The sequence below is a fragment of the Henckelia pumila genome, chromosome 3 (genome assembly GCF_033568475.1).
Source record: "Henckelia pumila isolate YLH828 chromosome 3, ASM3356847v2, whole genome shotgun sequence".
NCBI lineage: Eukaryota > Viridiplantae > Streptophyta > Magnoliopsida > Lamiales > Gesneriaceae > Henckelia > Henckelia pumila.
The window spans coordinates 29,305,604-29,325,746 of NC_133122.1; the positions used below are offsets into that span (position 1 = coordinate 29,305,604).

Below are 20,143 nucleotides of genomic sequence, written 5' to 3' on the forward strand. Positions count from 1 at the left end.
TTTTGTAAGTTGTATATCTCTTTCTTTAGTTTTAATAGAAAAGTCGGTTTTAAAAAGTTGAAATCTTGAATGCTTATAAATTTGATCTTTATTAACTCTAGGGATTTCCCAATTATCTATAGATTTTTCAAAATTTTCTATAATAATTTCTTAAATATTAATTATCCTTTTAGAATCATATGAGCTCGTAGTAGCAGAGTTTAAAGAAGTAAATCTACTGAAACTTGAATCCATATTTATAAAAAAAAATTGTTTTTGAAACCTATTTTCTCCCTACAATCCCAAGCACTTCATAGGTTTTACAGCCTTCGTAGTTAAAATATATGGATTTATAATTTCAAATTTAGAGGTTGTTTGGTTGAGGTTATAAGCTCTTACAATGTTTATTTACAATAATTTGGTCAATCAGCTTATAAGGGTACCCGAAGTCTTGGACCAAAAAACACAACTTCATTGTGGGACCTACCATGACACATAATTCTCATCTCAAAACAAAATTTTTACAACTTTTCTGCACAATCCTAAACCTAAAAAATAACTTTTTTACTGGTCTCACTAATTATTTCTCCTCATATTATATAATTATTATTTATTACCTAAATTTAAATTTAAATTTTATAATATAATAACATTAATTTTATGTTAAATAATTCTAAATACGTAAAATTATTTAATAAATTAAATTTTAATTTTTTATGCACTTGATTTGATTAGTTATGTTTTTAATATTTTTTAGTGAGTATCTATACAATATTATAATGCAAAAGGATCACATAAAAATATTTTTGGTCATTTTAATGATTGTACAAATAACCCTACTATTTTCACTAAAATTAAAAATACATGAAGGGGATCTAAAAATAAATAAATAAATACATAAATGGCAAAATTTGAATATCAAAACCCCACTTTATCAACTATTTCATCATGTTCTTTTTTTAACCACTCATGTTGCAGGAATGAGAAAAAAAAATTAATTAAAAAAATATACTATATAAATTATACTCCCTCCGTCCCAATTATATTGCCCATGTTTTCTTTTTTATTTGTCCCAAATATATAGTCATATACCATATTTAGTAATATTTTTTACACTTCTTTACTAATATGCCCCTATTAACTACATCTTAAAAATTGTGCTTTCATTTTTAATACATTGAATAGGGAAAATAGGAAGTTTATATAAAATTTGATTTCCCAATACATTTTTCTTAATCTGTGTGAAAATCCAAAGAAGACAATATATATGGGACTGAGGTAGTATATATTATTTTTATATTGAATCACACGCAATTATTCTTGATGTCTCCCCAACTATTGAGTGTTGACTATATTAGTATATATATTTTACTATATTACTAAAATTTTAAAAGAATTTTATACAAAAACTGAAAAAACATAAGACATAAAAATTATTTTTCACAATAAAACTCATAAATATTTCATGATTTTAATGTTTAGGTTAAAAAAACCGCCCGCCTATCGCATAGCACTTTTTAAAACATTGATGTAAAGTAATTAGATTAATTATATTTTAGTATTTTTCTTTATTTAAATATAATTCAAAAAAAAATTATTTGATATGGGGCCCAAACCCCACAAGGCCACACTCGCTATTTGAGTGGGTGCGTGAATGCATCCAACTTAAACACATCAAAATAAATTGTTTAATAGCTTATAAACTGTTTTTAAAAAATTAAGGTTATTTTAATTTTTTAAAAAAGATTTTGTTTTAAAATTTTATTTCTCCAAAATAGTCTGTTTATATTTCCATAGATCTCTGTCATGTCCTCCACTTATTAAATATTAACTATTTTTAAAAATAAAAATTCTAAAAAATATTATCATTTTTTCTAAATTAAAATATGAAATAATTTATTTTTTTGTAATATAGGTTTAATATTTATAATATAATTTTAAAACTATTTTTAAATAATATTCATAATATTATATTTTTTTTGATAATTTGATAATAAAAAAATCTTATAACATCAAATACATCATATTTAATTCGTTTAAAATAATTTCATCTAAACACTTTAAAAATTATTTTTAAAATAAATCATATGACAACATACAAACTCATATAGCAACTTATAAACTTTAACAACTTATAAACTGATTTTAATAATTTCAGTCGGAGTCCCAAAAGCAACAATGTAAAGAAGTCAAAAGGTACAACCATCCACAGCACAAATAATCATCCTCAATTTCCACGAACAGAACCTGGGCTTCGATTCCAAACCTCCATGGACGACCTTCCTCCACCTCTCCTCCTCGAGATCCTGAGCCGGCTCTGCGATTCCGCCGATCTGGCTCGATGCCGGGTCGCCTCCAAGACCCTCAATTCTCTCGCGCCGGAGATCCGATCGGTGAATCTCCAATGCTCCTACCTCCGCTACGCCAAGTCCCGATCTCCCCCGGCCAGTGTTTCCATGACTCCTTTCAAATCGGTGTTCAATAGATTGATTTCCGATTTGACGGCTGTGGAAAGCGTCTCGATCGGCGTCGAGAAGCCTCTGCGGCTTGTTTCGTACGACGACGTTGAAGACGAGGATGACGATTTGTTTCTGACTGAAGCTAATTTTGTGGATTCTTGGCTGCCCAAGGTGTGCGGACATCTGAAATCGGTGTCGATATCCGATTTTTGGGTGCAATCCTGCTGGCGGCGATCGGATGTGCTCTCCCGCATTTCTGCTTCTTGTGAGCTGAATTTATCCTTTATCTAAACTTAATTTCGTGTTATTGTTTTTTTTTTTTTTGGGTAATATTATCCTATACTGTTGTTTTGTCGAGGCTTCATAGGCAAGTTGATTCCATGAAATTCACTTTTGATAATAGGCTCAATTTGAAGTATATGTGAATTATATGCTGCCTGTATTGTGACATGGAGTATATCTTGCGATTGGAAGATTGTTCGGGGTTGGTGTTGTTTGAAATCATTGATTTTGAATTCTTGAATAGTAGTTGTGATGGTCTCAAATATACCAAGATAGTGTCGGTGATCAAATCGGTCCACCCAAATATAATCCAGTTATGCATCCATACGAATGCAATTTCATTGAATTTTTGAGTTTAAGATCTGCGTCTCTGTTAAATTTTATGTTATGTGTGATCACATGAGCAAATTATACTACTTTTGAACGTTATAGTTGCAGCATCTTCTTGAGTGATTAATCAAAAGTGGTTGAATTTTTAATGCTTTGGTAGCTGGGTAGTGTAGCTCGAATGCTCGATCATTATATGTAGATTGAAATTTTGTCCTGGGAGTATTATGTTTCTGGAAATGTTTGTTTTCGCAACTGGTTTATATGATTGAAAATCAATGTAATGAGATAGTTCTGTCCATGCAGGTCTTAACCTCGTTGAGTTAGAGATCAAGAATGCATGGCTTTCGGTAGATTTTATGATTCCTATGCCAAATCTCACTACATTGACTCTCGAATTTATAAGATTGGATGATGAGAACTTGGAGAAGGTGAACGAATGTTTCCCTTCCTTGCAAGTTCTCAATTTAATTGGTGTTGGAGGACTTAAAGATCCCAAGATCCATCTCATAAAACTCAAAACACTTTGCTGGACTTTGTCTAATGCTCCGATGTCTATTACAATAATTGCACTGAATCTTGTGAAGCTCAAACTTAAATGCGTGAAGCCACGTGTTCTACTTATCGAGACTCCACTGTTATCAGACTTGCATCTTTCTGTCGAGGGAGCTGGCAGTTTCAAAGTCAAAGAACTAGCTGATTTGAGAAAGCTTCATCTTGAATCTGCCGCGCTGCGCAACCTACTTGTTAGGTTCCCATTTGGAAGGATTGTCAAGAATCTAACAGTTGTCTCGACAAAGTGGGAAGTGCCGGTTGGAGTTACCAAGTCCATTCTCGAGTTATTGCTTTGTGCGTTTCCAAATGTGGGTTCTCTCACATTGACAGCTGGCGTTTGGTCCGAGTTCGAAATGTATCCTACCCTTGCAGGTTCAGAATCCAAGACTCATATGAAAGATGTGAAAGAAATTAAGGCCTATTTAACAGTTAATGATGTCGAGGTTACAGTGTCCACAATTTTGTCTGTATTGGATAATTGCAGTAACATCTCTTACATGGCAATGTTTATTCATCGGGACGTCGTATCTACTGTCACCAGCAGCCTTATCTCGAGGTGCATGGCCTATTCCTCTAAGGTGAGATGGAAATGGGGAATGTGGAAGGAGGGAACTAAAGATGCTTGGATATGTGATAGCGTCTAGTACCTTACCCCTCAAAGCTTCCTCAAGAATAAATTATTCGTCATATCACGTCTACGGGCGATTTTTATACTTGCTGTGTTTGCCATAATGTGTGGCATCAAGATAGTTTGATCCAATCATTCAATTGTGCATGCCATATACCTCGAATTGGAGAAAGTTTTGTACATAATGTAGTGTTTTTTTAACTTCTCGACAAAGGGAATATATACATCGCTGGGAAACTGCGACATGTACTATCAGATGAAAGTGTTGTACTTGAATAATGTAAATTTCTTGTTCCGTTCGGTTCATATCCATTTACTACAGCGTGCAGAGTGTTGCCGACTATGGATAGTTAATTCGATCCGCGATTCAGTATTCACTGCATTGTTTATTGTAGGGTTGAACTTATGCTAGTATAACAAAAACTCACAAGTATAACAAAAACTATAATTTATTGTGATCATAAATTTAAATATTTTAAATCGCACGTCAAACTTGAAAGAGGAATGAGGACAAATCATCCAATATCTTCTGCATGTTCCTGATATGAAGGAAGAAGCAGCAGCAACACGGAGAAAATATGTGATTTGGTTTGCTTGTATGTAAATTTGGTGCAAAAACAAAATTCGGGTCTTTTGATTATATGTATAGGCTCGATCAATTGTCTCACAAATTTAAGGTTCGGTTTGGACAAATAAGTATAAATTGTTTTTTTTGTTTTGTTTTATAAATTGTTTTTTTAATTTTTATAAAATATTTTAGTCGTTTTAAGAATGAATATGCGTTTGAACAAGTATTATATAAAAACATTTTTACAATTTAAAAGAAGTATGATTTGTTTTTTATCGTTGCTTTCAATTCTAAAAATATCATAAAACACATCTCAATTCTTTTTTTGTTACTTGAAGTACATATTTTAAAAATATTTTATAAAAATCTTGTACAAATATACGCTTTAATTTTTTTTTTTTTTACTTATACAACACTAAATTTTTTTTAAAAATATTTGTCTAAATGAATCTTCCAACAAAATTCTCATTGCCTCCTTATGTGTCAACTCCGTGAAGCCGGAACAAAAACTGTTCATTTTGTTGACTAGGTAGGTAATTAAAAAAAGGGGCGTTCCGAGAATCGAACTCGGGACCTCTCGCACCCAAAGCGAGAATCATACCACTAGACCAAACGCCCGATTTTGTTCAGCTATCTTACGTAGCGTAATTTAACGCATATAGTACAGTCTTGTGTATAAATTCTTTCTTCGCCACACTGCCACTGTTAATTTCCCGCCTCTCCTATTTCCCGCTACACGTCCGAGCCCTAATCTCCGAAAATGGGAACGAAGCACCACTCTTCCTCCGATCCAATTTCCGACCAAAAGAAGCGGCGTCGCGTCGGTTTCTCCAAAGTTGGTAGGTCAATTTTTCTGATGCTCTTTATTTTTCTCCTTTTGTGGTTGAATTCTTCGTCGCCTTGTCTTGTGAAGTGTAAGCTTCGGGATTTTCTTTGTACGTTTTCTCATATTTCTTTTCAATTCTTCTGTACAGACGCTGGAGTTGAAGCCAATGAGTGCATCAAGATTTATATGGGTACTTGTTTCCTGATTATTTAAGATTGTCTATTGACTTGGTTTATTTGCTGTACGCTTTATACATTTTCAATGGTCTGAGGTAGCTTAGCATCTATCAGTACATAACGAGAATCCTTGAAGTTTTTTGGTTATTCCTTTTAGTTAGTACAAGGTTGTTTCATTATTTTTGTGTGTAGTGTCGAGCAAAGAGGAAGTGGATTCCCCAAACAGTTTCCAAATTGAGCCAGTTGACTTAAACCAGTTCTTTGAAGAAGATGGTAGAATATATGGTTACCAGGGTCTGAAGGTAATATGTTGGAATTAATTTTGATAATTAAATTTTTTTTTTCTAAATTCAATCTTAAAGTTCATTGTTTTAGTTTTGTTCCTTTACACTAAGCATTAGACTTGTCTTTCCTCTTTCTACAGTACTGTCTATATTTGTGATTTTTTTTTGGCTTTTGTTTATGGTTGTGGCATTTTCGGTGATGGACGTACATATTTACCATGATAAATCTTTCTTACTTTATGAAATTGGAGTTAGATGATCTTTAAATAACAAAGATTGATTGCTAAGCATTTTCTCTGTAAAGAATGAGAGTCTTTCTTGTAGTATCTGTGTAGTGTATAAGAAAAGGAATTAGGCGGTCTTTTTGTGTTTAAATTCATTTTACTTTTGTGTGTGTTTTCACAAAATCCATATTGTTGGCCACGTAAAGATGAATTGCAATATCATTATAGTCCTTCGTTTTGATATGAGTTGGGATTGTAGGGGGACATGCTATTTGGTACACTGAATTTTTAAACCATGTCGAGCCATGCGATTCGGAAGCATTCTGCCAATATATTGCCCACAGACACACTTGGCCCTTTCTTAGCCAAAGCAATTGATGATGATGGGATTGCAGAGTTGGATGAACTTTACTTGACATTCTGTGACGTATTGTTGTTTACATTTTACATAAAAAGGGTTTGTTTGGCTGTCAGGAATCACGTACTTGGTCTCTATGATTTTTTATCTCATTGGGTCTTCTTGGATGTTTAATTTTCTCTCTTTAATTATGCAGATCAGTGTTTGGATTAGCAGTGTATCCTTTCATTCGTATGCAGATATTTGTTTTGACAGCTCATCAGATGTAAGTATTTACTTACAAATTGTAAAACTTAATGAACTGGCAGATGCTCTCTAGTTGAGTAACTGTTTGCAGTGCACTAATCTCTTCTGTCTTGGTTTCTATGCTTTCCCGATGGTCAACAACATGGTAGATTTCCTTTTGAATTTTCCCCTTAAATGTTAGAAACACATGGTTTAATTTTGAATTTCTTACATGATAACATTATAATGGTGTCTGCGTAAGAGTAATTATCTTGCATTATATTAGCTGGTGTTGGACTTGGTTTGTTGAAAAAGAATAGGTAGTTCAAACGAGTGGAGTTGATTAAGCTTTTGGCTTCATTCCACCAAATGTATCTAGATTATTTGCATCTCTTTTCCGTTTTCCCATCTTCCTAGACAATAACTTGGCGTGCTTTCCTTATCTCATTTTATCAAGTTCTGTTAGAAAGTTTTGTTCACAGTGATGACTTGATGTGATGTTTGATGATTCTTCCACTTCGCACTGTCAAAACTTTTATTTGTCCACGTGGCTTTTTTCATAAAATCAAGCTGTTAATAATATGTGATGGTTCCAGATGGTAACTGCCAAATGACAAGTGACAAGGAAATCTATGTTTTATCTGCTAATATATCAAGCATAGTCAGTTGTATGTCCCCTCGGTGGCATTCTATTGATCACTTCTGTTGATGTTTATCAGGGAGGCAAGGGAATAACAGATTTGAAGGCATCTCTTCAGGTATATTGACAGCACATGCTTGAGAATTCCTAATCTTCTCTATGAAACCCATGTGTATAACTCAAATATGTCTTTGTTCATGACAGAATATATTTGCTGAGAACCTCGTTGAAAAGAAAGATGACTTCCTTCAAACATTTTCAACTGAATACAATTATGTAAAGTACGTAGAATCCTTTCCTGTATGGAATTTAACATATGCTGCTGCTTATCAATTGATACATTCTAATTTGTCTTCTTCTTTTCATGCATTTAGAAATATTGTCTCAAGTGCAGAAGCATTGCAAAACAATGCTTCTAATAGCTGTAAAGGTAACGTCAAGTGTCATTTGAAAGAAGAGCATGGTAATGTTGAGGTGAGTATTTTTCTTTATCAATCCTCATCATGTCACTAATATAATGTGTTAACTCTGGCGTATCATTCTGCCTAAAAAAATGCTCTCTCCATGATTCACTTGATGATTCCAACGTCACTGCACCATAATATGGTGTACCTGCGTATATTTCTGATGTAGTTCCGATCCAAAACATTTTTGAATTTACAGCTTGATGAGGATTCATATGAGCCGCGAACTCCATTCATCGATCATGAATGTCAAATTTTGTCGCAATTTGCAAGTGGCTAGCTTTTATGCTTGTGTAATTTATTTGGGGCTAAATGGTTGATTTCATTAATATCACCTTGTTCTTCAGCATCTGGTGGTTTGAGGATTGATAATAGACATGTTGCAGTACTTGCTTTGTATTTGTTACAGATTGTATATATATGTAGGAATTATATGATATGATTCTCCTTGATTGTAGGGATTGATTGTAGGGATTTGATTAGTCTATTTCCTAATATAGGCTGATACTCTGTATATATATATGTGTATGAGATAGATGAATAATATACAAGTGATATGTATTCTTTCTCAATATACGCTGTAATTTAACAGTATTGATTGTGTGGCACTCCTTTGATAGCTGTTGAGAGCGTCTTTACATTATTATTCTCTTTCATTGACTCTATGGCAGCTGGAGAAAAGTGTTGCCACCATGGCCTATGTGATTGATGATTAAGTTTTTAAAAACAAAATTTACAAAATGATGAACATCCGTCACTTCAATGCGTGAGAAATGTCTAGCAAATACTTAAAAATGTCATCAAATCATCCTTTTATTTCCACAAGGACTTCTTTCTTTTACAATATTAGATGCAATATTTTGATTATGAGGCAGCTTTATTCCACGTGAGAGAGAGAGTATTTTTTTGTCTGCAAAGAATTTTATTCCTGCGCTTACGACTTACTTACTGCACTTTATCCATGGTACCAATCTTTTCGAGATGGCACTTTCTCCACTTCTCCTTCAGCTTGTATTGTGAAACAACTATGGTTTGGATTGAGAGTTCTCTCTATTTACCCAGAGAAAAACTCCATCATTTATGTATGGATCTCTCTATTATGTTTCAGGATCTGAGTTTCTCTCTTGATTTTGTTGTTTTTGTTTCACTATATCAGGTTTACTGGGTTGGTGGTGCTGCAGTGGGGCCTCTTTATTGCCGATTAGTGCAGCTCGTTCTTCTTCTTGTTGATGGTGACTGTCTTATCTGTTTTGTTTCGTGAAAAATAATTGCGTTATAGTATATAGAACTAATTGCTGGCCACTGAAACATGTTTCACTTTTGTTATTATACTGCTGACACAGGTAGCAATCCTATTGACGTTACTGATCCAAGTTGGCAAATATATGTACTAGTGGGAAAGGGTCAAGAAGATAGGTGCAACATGTTGCTTGGCTTTGCAGCTGTTTATCGTTTTCACCGATACCCTGCCAGCATAAGGCTACGTCTTGGTCAGGTTTGTGCCTGTGTTTATTTATTTATTTATTTTTTTACATAGCTTTTATCCGTGTTTTGAATAATAGACTGTTGGTTAATTCACCATAATAAACTGGTAAATGGATGAATTTGTTGCTGACAGATATTAATCCTACCTCCCTACCAACAAAAGGGTTATGGTCGTACGCTTCTCAAAGTGATAAACGATGTCGCGATATCAGAAAATGCTTATGACCTAACTATTGAAGAACCAGTGGATTCCCTTCAACACGTGAGAACCTGCATCGATGTGCAGCGCCTGCTTGATTTTGAGCCGATCCATAATTCACTTGATCTGCTAGTTTCACTGTTGAAGCACAAAAACTTGTCAAAGAACAGCCAGCCAATTCGATGTGGACCTTCACAGAGTATCATTGAATCTGCCCGAGAAAGTTTGAAAATTAACAAACGGCAGTTTCTTCAGTGCTGGGAGATTCTCATCTACCTACGCTTAAATCCCATAGAGAAGTACATGGAGAATTACATGACCATCATTTCAAATCGTGTGAAAGCTGATGTGATTGGGAAAGAAACCGAAGGCTTAGGTAAGCGATTAATTGATATCCCAACCGAGTTTGATCAGGAAATGTCGTTTGCTATGTTTAAATCGGAAGGTGGCGATGGGACAAGGCTCGAAAAGGATGAGAATGAGGGAAATTTAGACGAGCAGATAAAGCAACTAGTGGATAATAGAATGAAAGAAATCAAGTTAGTTGCAGAGAAAATGTCTTCGTGAAGTCTAGAGTTCAATGTTGTTTTTTGTGGTAATTTGAATTAAGATATGACAGTTGCTTTAGAACAAAAACCAGAATCTGTTAGAGGCATGTATCTTTGTATTTGTCATCAGCCTTGTTCACATTTAATGATTTATAATGACAATTAGCTAATCTGAAAATGTTATGAAAACCATGATTAATGTTGATGACTTGTAGTTCTAATGAAGCTCAGGTTCAAAACCAATTATAACAATGGCCTCTTCCAAATGAAAAAAAGGACCATGATTAATGGGACATGCATTAATTAGGGTAGCTTGGGAGTCATGTTCCAACTTTAACTCACATGATCACTCCCAACTAAAAGTGATCAGAATTGTCAATTTGGTACTGTATATCGACTTTTTTTTTTTTTTTTTTACGATTTTAGTTATTTTATTATAAATTTCACTGTACATTTTTCATTTCGTATTTTTTAATTTACCATCATTTTTTAATTGAGTGTATTTAATTATATTGCATAACGTTAGTATTACATCTGCGGCATTCAATAGCGGAGAGAATTCTAAATCTATCTGTGTTGTGTTAAAATTTAAAATTCTAGATTTAGTTTAATTTTTTTTAAACAAATCGTCCCGGCATATCAAATTATTCCAAAATTAATATATAAAAAAAATGTAAAAAAATTTGAGTCACTCAAGCAATTGTGGTTCCGCCATTGACGGCATTATAATTATAAAATATAAATAAATTACTAAAAGTACCAAAAAAATAGCAATAGAACTAAAATTTAGAAAACGTAAAATACGAAATGACAAAATTATAAAATATAAATTATTAAAAGTACCGAAAAAATAGCAATGGAACTAAAATTTAGAAAACGTAAAATACAAAATGACAAAAAAAGGAACCAAAATTTCAATTTTTTCGTTTAATTATTCTTTTTTTTTTACAGGAGAAACTTGTAATTTATTCAACCAAATAGAAAATGATATTTTTAGGTAAAAATAAGTTTTTTTTAAAAATAAGTTTTGATATTTACATATTTTCACGTGAAATTTAATGGAACAAGTACTTGATTTTTAGGTTTGTGCATATTTTATAATTTTACTGGGCGAAAAGACATTAACAGCTCTGATAAACAATAAAATTACATCTTATGCCACTAGGGCTTTAAGTTCATCTCTCAAATTATAGTTGAGTTCCGCCCACCTCTTACACAACCCCTTCCAGGTTTGCTTCCCTGCGTCTCTCTCGCACACGCTCACACTGCTTGATTATTACACGAATTTGATCCATTTCTTGAGATCGAAATTTATCTAGATTGATTTCTAATTTGGGGTTTTGTCTTCTTCTTCGCTGATTTGTTGCAAATGCAGGTGTAATAACTAATAATTGTGGGATTAAGCGAAAATGGTTGAGAAAACGAAGGGAAGAAAGGATGAAGTGGTGTCGCGGGAGTATACCATTAACCTCCACAAGAGGCTACATGGCTGGTATGTTTCTTAGGATTTATCGCTTCCTTGATTTTTTTTTCTTTTTCTTTTAGCTGTTTGGTTGTCTCAATTTGAGAGCAATTTTGATTTTTTGTTTAGTTTCACTGATGGTTTTTTTTCGTTTCTTTGTAATTCTGCCTTCGAAGTACTTACTCTTTCAGTGAAAATAATTGCACTGCTGGGTGTATGTGCGAGTTTTCTTATGATCTTAGCTCATCTGGTTTACTTTTCTGAATGTATTTTTTGATGTTTCTCTGGCTTACTGGTGTTCTGTAAATTCTGTAAATTGAGTGGAGTGGAGGCTTAGGATTGATGTGGGCTTTTACCTAAGAGGATGTGCAAAGGATGAGTTTTGTTTCTGGAAGATTAAAACATTAATGAAGGGATCAGCGAACTGGATCACAGATAGACGAAACTTGAAACTTGAAACTTGTACCTATGACACGGAACATGTTTTGATATATGGGTTAGAATGGCTTGCTTTCCGGTGACACCTAATGTGAGAAAAATGTGGAACTGTTTGAATTCATTTCATTTGTGGTCGGGAAATGTGTCTTGGAATAGTCTTTGTGACTTGTGAGTACATATAATATGAAAATGCACTTCATAATGTGATTGTCTTATGCTTTTTCTTTGGGTGGTATCGGGGATCAGCAATAGTCTTCTTTGAAGTATCTCAAGTTGTGTTCTCTATTTGCTCATACATGTGAATCTGATAGTACTTCATGCATCCGTTCTTGATTACCATGGCTTCATGCATCCGTTCTTGATTTGCTCATATCGATCTTGTCTTTCTATGATTTGATATTTACAGCTCCATGCCTATAATTGATAATGGTTTTTTATATAATATTTCTTTGTCATTTGAATACTATTCTCTCTTTGTGGATATTAATTAGCACCTTCAAGAAGAAGGCTCCCAACGCCATCAAAGAGATCAGAAAATTCGCTCAGAAAGCCATGGGTACCACAGATGTGAGAGTGGACGTGAAGCTTAACAAGCAAATTTGGAGCAGGGGTATTCGGAGCGTCCCAAGGAGAGTCAGAGTTAGAATTGCTCGCAAGAGAAATGATGACGAGGATGCCAAGGAAGAGCTGTACTCCCTCGTTACCGTTGCAGAAATCCCCGCTGAAGGATTGAAGGGATTGGGTACCAAGATTATTGACGAGGAAGGGTAGAGTACCAGTGACGGTATCAATATTTTTGTGACAATTTTCATTATTTTAAGACTGCTTAGACAAGTGTTAAATCTTGATTTACCTTCATGGGACATCAATGATTAAACTAAGGTTCTTTTTTGTGCAATTGAGGATATTTATTTTATCGAGTAAATTAGTTGCATTTGGTTGGTCACATGTGAAACAAGTATGATCATATATATGTGCGTATATTGCTTTAAAAAAGGTAATAGCCGTTAACAAATTCGTGGCATCAAATCGTATGCTGTCATGGTGTATTTTAATTATAATTTCCTCGAATCACGATTAGGGTTGTAAACGAGCCGAGCCGGCTCGAAAAAATATTCGATTAGGATTCGAATTTTTCAAATTCTAGCCGAACTCGAACTATTATACGAGCCGAACTCGAGCCTAAAATATTCTGTTCGAACGTTCGCGAGTCAGCTCGTGAACCTTTATATAATATACATATATAATATTTTATATAATGTATATTATATATATTATAAATAATATTATAAATTATATTATATAAATATTTTATAATATATTCGAATCGAACTCGAACTTTTTATCGAATCGAACTCGAGCCGAAAATAAAAAAATTTCGAGCTTCGAGCCGAACTTCGAATATCTCATTTCGAACTCGAACACTAAAATTTTTCTATAGTTCGGCTCGGTTCGTTTACAGCCCTGATCACGATACTCAAGTGCAGACTTCTAGTTAAAACATATAAGCATTTTTTACTCAAATTTTCCCATTGTTTTCTTATCTGCCAATTGATGGGAATAGGATGAATTCTTGAAATTTATTTGTCAAGTTAACAGGTCATATTAGAATTGCCAGTTATTCGGATTCTTTCCCCCCTTCATAAGACGATTAAATCTGGTCCCCTGTTCAAACATCTAACAAGAGTTTCAGCCGTCTCAACGTCTATGATTTCAGTTATTTGTTTTTTGTTCCCTATTTCATCATCTTCAATTAAATAAAGACTAGGTCTCACATTTCTGAGACGGGACAACCGGTCCATATTTGAAGTTAAAACTTCAAAGCATGTATTCAAGGGCAAATACATAACAGCTGGGAAAAGCATACGAAAAAGAAGTATAAAAAACAATTTTCATCAAAAAAACAAAGTATTGAAACAATTGATACACAAGATGCTACTAAGATTGCAAACGAGCCTTAAAATAAATAGGTTTTTGCATACCAATCAAAACATATTCTTGTCATTGTTACTATACTTAACAACTTTGTCGTATTTCTCGAAGACAACTAATAAACATGAAAGCTCGAAGGACTCCTGAGTGACCGTGTGTAATTCAGAGATCTGCTCTCCCAGGGTATCTTGGGAATGGAATGACATCTCTAATGTTTTCCATACCAGTAGCAAAAAGAATCATTCGTTCAAAGCCTAGGCCAAACCCACTGTGCTTCACTGTACCATAGCGCCGCAGGTCAAGATACCACTCATATGGCTCCAAAGGCAGATCCAATTCCAATATCCTGAGGCAAAGAAATCATTGATATCCATATAAATTATTGAGATCTTGTCTAAATAAAGAGGGAGCAATTGAAAAATCGAATACAGCAGTTACGCTCCTCCTACCTATCTCGGAGAACTTCATAATTCTCTTCTCTTTGGCTTCCACCAACAAGTTCTCCCACCTGATGAACACAAGAATCCATTACAGCATATACCTATGACGTGCTTGTAGAAATTGTGGTTCAGATTGCTAAATAAGGAAAAGGTCATTGAACAAGGTCAAGAGCCCACCTTGGGTACTAGCACATCCATGGCAGCAACAGTTTTATTGTCTTCATTGACCTTCATATAGAAAGCTTTAATAGCTTTGGGGTAGTTGTAGACAATAACCGGTGCTTTGAATTTCTCTTCTGTCAAGTATCTGTGGGGGGTCGAATGTAGAGGAATTCAGTAACTCAAACTGCAAGCTGCATGGAGAGAATATATGATGAACTGATAATTACCTTTCGTGTTCAGATGCCAAATCAACACCCCATTCTACTTTATTCTCGAATTTCCTAACTTTAGCAGCTTCCTCAAGAATGGCAACTGCTTCTGTGTAAGTTATTCTATGGAACTTGGATTTTGCAACCATTTCAAGCCGTTGGATGGCAGTTTTGTCAATAAACTTGGTCATGAATTCCATATCATCGTAGCAGTTGTCAAGCAACCATTGACAAAGAAATCTTACATATGCCTCTGCACAGTTCATATCGTCCTACAAGAGAATATCATCAATGTCAACTCCCATGCCAGACATATTAAACCGTAAAATAAAAAAATAAAAAAAGTAAAATCCAATTACAGGAGCACAAAGCTTCACAAATCTTCAAGTTTGAGGTACAGGCTTACCATACAGTGGGACGTGGCTAATAATACACATTAAGATTTGGACAGTTTGTCAACAAGAAGGCCTTCAAGGCTGTTCCAATTTAAATAACAAGGATATGCATTTTAAGATGACTACTTTTTTACTCAAATGCAAGTTCAATAAAGAAGCTTACAGGTGGTATACCTCTATATTTGCAAATGCTATTTCAGGTTCCACCATCCAAAACTCAGCGAGATGTCTAGATGTGTGAGAGTTTTCTGCTCTAAATGTAGGCCCAAAGGTATATACGCTGCTGAGGGCACACGCATATGTTTCAACCTGCAGTTGTCCAGATACAGTCAAGAATGCTTGCCGGGCAAAAAAATCCTCTGAATAATCAATTTTCCCATCCTTCTTTGGAATGCCACCGCTAACCCTACATCTCTCAGCCAGCTTTAACCTTTCATTTAACTTTGAGAGATGCTCTTTTGCCTTAGTGAGCTCCGCAACTGCAGCACTAATTTTCTCCTTGCTTGCTTTAGCAGATTTTAGCTGGGCGATCATTTCTCCTTTCTCCTTGACATCAAGTTCAGCAGCTTCCACATCAGTTTCTGAAGGGGGAGGGTTCTCTTTCAGCTCTTTCTCTAATTTTTCTGCTTCGCCGATTATTGTTGTGACTTGAAACATCTCCCCAGCACCCTCACAATCGCTGGTTGTAATGATAGGAGTATGAACATAAAGGAAACCATGATTCTGAAAGAATGTGTGGGTAGCATATGCCAGAGCGTTGCGAATTCTGGCAACTGCCGAAATCTAGACAACCAAAAAAGTATAAAACTTCGAGTGAGAAAATCTCACGAGAGAGGACGAGCAAATCATATTAAGGGATGTAATGGATGGTATAAATAATTACTTAATTTGTGCAAGTACAAAGAGGGATATAACAAGATGTAACGATCCAGGAGTCCAAATTCTCGTGCCACCTATAGAGCTCAACATCAATGCATCTCAAAAAGAAATCATCAATATAAACTTATAGAAGCAATTCAGATGTGCCTCAAATATATGATTTCTTTACAAACATCATCTCATGATTCGAAGCATTAGCATTGCCTTCACTACTTTGTTATAAATCACTGACACGAAGGTAGAAAATTTATAGGCAACATTGACCCATTCCAGGAAGTTTTAATGACCATTCACTCTGTCAAAGTCCTATATGACAGGTATCTATCATTTTTATCATTTGCCTACTCATGGAAAATGAGGGGAAAAAAGACAAACTCCCAACAAACTTCTATTCAATCCCATATAAATAGGAACTATAAGCATAATTAATAGTTCGAGACGACGAGAAACTCCGAGAAATGGGCATGGGAATGAAAGTAATAATACCATTTACTTTAGCAAGATCAAACGCATTGAAGGAGTAAAATATAGATATACTATCCCTATCTTTCCCGGTATTTTTAAAAAAATCTAGTCTTTAGTTTTCTAATTCAAAAACAATAAATCCCATGAGACAACAACAAGAACAAGGAGAAATATAATCGTAAAGACAGAAATTGATTGGCCGTGTGTACTAAATGAGCCAAAAAGACAAAATTCTTTGTCACTCACACAACTACGGCTAATTAAACAAATGCAGACCCACGTTTTCTGAGTTTAAAAAGCTTAAGATCATACAGTGTTAGTCCTGGGGCGAAGGTGCATAACATCCCTGAGAAATTCGAGCGTCAACTTAGTCTTCGGCAACGGATACTTCCCCGCATCTACGGTACCCACATCAATAACCTTCTTCACCTTAAGCTCGATCTTCTGCTTCACACCTTCGGGCGGAAGATGGAGCTCGCCTTCCACGTGTATGCAGGTTCCCGTGGAAACGACGTCGCTTAGCTTGTAAACATCGGCTTCCACAATCACCTGCAAATTCCCAGGGCAAGACCCATCATTCACCTCCAAGAAGGCGAAGGCGCCCTTCCCCTGCTCCCGACCCGTTTTCACCCATCCCCCGATCCGGACCCTCTGCCCCGCCAGTCCCGCACCCATGTCGGGCCTACCCAAGATTGAGCGGATCAACACACGTTGGGAGAATTCAGCCTCCCGCACGCCGGAATCGTTGATGGCGAGCTTGTCCATCGGCGGCGGCGCAGATGCGTCTGACATTTCCGTTTTCTCTTGGGTTTTGTCTGGCGGAGAAGTACGAGGGAAATTCCTTTGAGTGCAATAAACCCTAATTGGAGCCCTTTTATATGGTGAATCGGGTACGGGTCGTTTGATTCCCCATTTACAAGCAAAAATCTTGGCCCGAACATTTCCATCTTTATTATTACTTCAAATCAAGAGGAAGAATCTTTTCTTTTAAAAATCTGTATTATGGAGAATCTCGTCACCCATTGGTCCATATCATTTTTTAAAATAAAATAAGGTAACATATATATTATTTGTATCTAATTGTTAATTATTTCAAAAAAGATTTGTCCTATTTTTAATATTATATTTTATATGAAATTGTGAAAAATAAATAATTTTGAATATGTAAGGACAAATTATTGAGAATATAATTGTAACATATATTGTGTATATGTTATATCGTCTCATATGAGACCGTTTCAATGATATTTATTCGCAAGACGAGTCAAAATGATTCATATATAGAGTAAAAACTAAAAAATAATACTTTTGATATAAAAATAATATTATTTATATATGGGTCGATTTGAGTAGGATATGGACGACTATAAATGGTTATTTTGAACCAGATGTCACCTCGATGCTTAGCAACTTTCTTTGCAAATGTGTTTACCTTCATGTGATGTCTTTGCATTTTATTTTTGGGTGCTTATGTTGTTGTTTGGTAAAGCCTACTCTTTACTGCACACTTTTGACCCCATTTGCGACTATTTTAAAGAATTGATGCTATAATTAGCAATGCTTTAAACCCAAATAACGGTAATTTATAATTCAGTCCCCAAATCTAAACTTAAATTGGTAATCAGTCTCTGTCAGAAAAAAACTTTGTTTAAACTCTCTGGGCCCACATGTTTTGTTTCGGATGAAATTTGGTACAAAACATGAAAAATATGGTACAAATACATGATATTTGAGCATCAAACGTGTTAGATCTAGTATAAATATATAATTTTTGAGTACTCAAACACATGTTGCAAGTTCACATTAATAAATATGTTTAGATTTTATACTCAAAATTGTATTTTTTGTACTCGATCTTGAACAATTAGTGCTCAAATATCTTGTATTTGTATCATATTTTAAATGTTTTGTACTTAATTTTATCCGAAAAAAATAATGTGGACCCAGAGAGTGCAAACAAATTTTTTCTGACAAGGGACTGATTCTTAATTTGCTTTTGAATTTAAGTACTGAACATCAATTCACCCTTAAAATAAACGGTCGCGATTATTTGGACAAAAAACTTTAAAATATATATATATATATATATATATATATATATATATATAATGATGAATTCAGGTTTAATTTATGAACAAACAATTGCGCATTTTGATTATGAAACTGAATAACATCAATGACTATTTATTCGATTTGTTTTAATGCATATGCTTTTGTTGTGCGTGCTGCGTGCATGCTTAGTATTATAAGCAATCCCTGAGAATGTAGCCCTACTTGGGGTTTTCACACAAATTTTATTTTCAAATATAAAAAAAGGGTAAAAGTTTTAGTAGTTCATGTTTAGACTTATCTACACATGAAAATATTGGTCGTCATGGGGTTTCACATTATTATCTTTTGCGGATTAAAAGTATTTGGTAGTTTTATATATGATATATTGTGTAGTTTGGTGGAGCTTTAAAAAAGTGTTGTAATTTATATTTTCATTAATGGTAAGTCATATATATATCGTTGGAATGTCTCCAATGAATTTAACGACTAAACCTAAACCCTAAATGCACAAAGAAAATGTATTCCCGTGTGGTTTGACTGTGTGTTACTTTTCTAAACCTAATATTTGTTTTTATTGCTTTCACCAAGGGCAAAAGATCATCATCGAATGTCACATTCTTCCCGTTGATCATCATGACCAATTTGATTATTCATTATCGATAATCTACATTGTGACGATGTGTTTTTCCTTAAGTGTTTTTTGCAGTTATTTAATTTTAGAGGTTGGTAATTTAGTTTATTGATGATTTATAACCATAGTTTTTGGGAATAATTGTATATATTAATTACTCATGTGAAATCATGATATTTTTGAAAATATTTTATTACTATTAACCTCTTTTATTTTAAATTTTGAGCACAAATATCCTTGAAAACATGTATGGACAAGGGTTTTGTGCTTAAAATTTGAAAACATGGGGAAGATATGCTCAAGATTAAAAACACAAGGAGCTCATAGATCATTCTTTTTAATAAGGGGTTTTTAACAATATCGATATTTCACAAGGTTAGTGTGTGCAATTATCCCTATTTTTTGCGAAGATAAGATTGACATTGTGGACTTTTGTTCATGGTTTTAGTGCAAGGGATACAATGACTTCTTGTGAGTACCCCTCACACTAATCTCTTTCTCCAAGGACTCTAGTGACTGCTCGTGATTTACATGAAAATATCTTGCCTTCTCATATTTGGAATCAAACACATGTTCGAAATCATCTTATTCTTTCCTGCTCAACAGACTTTGGTTATCAACTCGTGGCCAATCCCACAAAAATTCCACCTAAAAATATTTTTTCATCTAGTCATATTACACAAATTTTTGCCCTGAAACTCAAGAAAAAATTTGTTCCATCTTGGACTTCATTCCATAAATGTAGGAAGTTGTATAGTACATAAATATTTTTCTCAATCAGAAACTTCTATGCCAGAAATGCAATATTCCCTTCATGGAAAAAAATATGTTTGCTCCAAGTACAACCAGTG

General features: G+C 34.3%; 4 protein-coding genes and 1 non-coding gene across 5 annotated transcripts; 3 read left to right on the forward strand and 2 right to left on the reverse strand.

Moving 5' to 3' along the window:
- Positions 1 to 2,151: 2,151 nt before the first annotated feature.
- On the forward strand, positions 2,152 to 4,551 carry LOC140891478 (F-box/LRR-repeat protein At4g29420). Its single transcript, XM_073299988.1, has 2 exons — positions 2,152 to 2,703; positions 3,354 to 4,551. Exons 1-2 carry the CDS (start codon positions 2,250 to 2,252, stop codon positions 4,244 to 4,246), a joined length of 1,347 nt encoding a protein of 448 aa, XP_073156089.1. The 5' UTR covers positions 2,152 to 2,249; the 3' UTR covers positions 4,247 to 4,551.
- Positions 4,552 to 5,344: 793 nt separating this feature from the next.
- On the reverse strand, positions 5,345 to 5,416 carry TRNAP-UGG (transfer RNA proline (anticodon UGG)). Its single transcript has one exon. It is a non-coding gene; the product is annotated as a tRNA-Pro (tRNA).
- An 80-nt stretch (positions 5,417 to 5,496) lies between these two features.
- Positions 5,497 to 10,410, forward strand: LOC140891354 (histone acetyltransferase type B catalytic subunit). The gene is made up of 10 exons (XM_073299811.1): positions 5,497 to 5,637; positions 5,773 to 5,814; positions 5,993 to 6,102; positions 6,863 to 6,931; positions 7,611 to 7,649; positions 7,736 to 7,812; positions 7,906 to 8,005; positions 9,152 to 9,227; positions 9,339 to 9,490; positions 9,614 to 10,410. The coding sequence occupies exons 1-10, from the start codon at positions 5,559 to 5,561 to the stop codon at positions 10,244 to 10,246; spliced, it is 1,377 nt and encodes a 458-aa protein (XP_073155912.1). The 5' UTR covers positions 5,497 to 5,558; the 3' UTR covers positions 10,247 to 10,410.
- A 1,008-nt stretch (positions 10,411 to 11,418) lies between these two features.
- Positions 11,419 to 13,052, forward strand: LOC140891857 (large ribosomal subunit protein eL31). Its single transcript, XM_073300525.1, has 3 exons — positions 11,419 to 11,456; positions 11,603 to 11,719; positions 12,619 to 13,052. The coding sequence occupies exons 2-3, from the start codon at positions 11,637 to 11,639 to the stop codon at positions 12,896 to 12,898; spliced, it is 363 nt and encodes a 120-aa protein (XP_073156626.1). The 5' UTR covers positions 11,419 to 11,456; positions 11,603 to 11,636; the 3' UTR covers positions 12,899 to 13,052.
- A 952-nt stretch (positions 13,053 to 14,004) lies between these two features.
- Positions 14,005 to 17,485, reverse strand: LOC140887255 (asparagine--tRNA ligase, cytoplasmic 1). The gene is made up of 6 exons (XM_073294375.1): positions 16,922 to 17,485; positions 15,440 to 16,048; positions 14,889 to 15,142; positions 14,677 to 14,806; positions 14,509 to 14,567; positions 14,005 to 14,405 (listed from the first exon to the last, which is right to left on the reverse strand). The coding sequence occupies exons 1-6, from the start codon at positions 17,399 to 17,401 to the stop codon at positions 14,222 to 14,224; spliced, it is 1,716 nt and encodes a 571-aa protein (XP_073150476.1). The 5' UTR covers positions 17,402 to 17,485; the 3' UTR covers positions 14,005 to 14,221.
- Between the last annotated feature and the right edge of the window lie 2,658 nt (positions 17,486 to 20,143).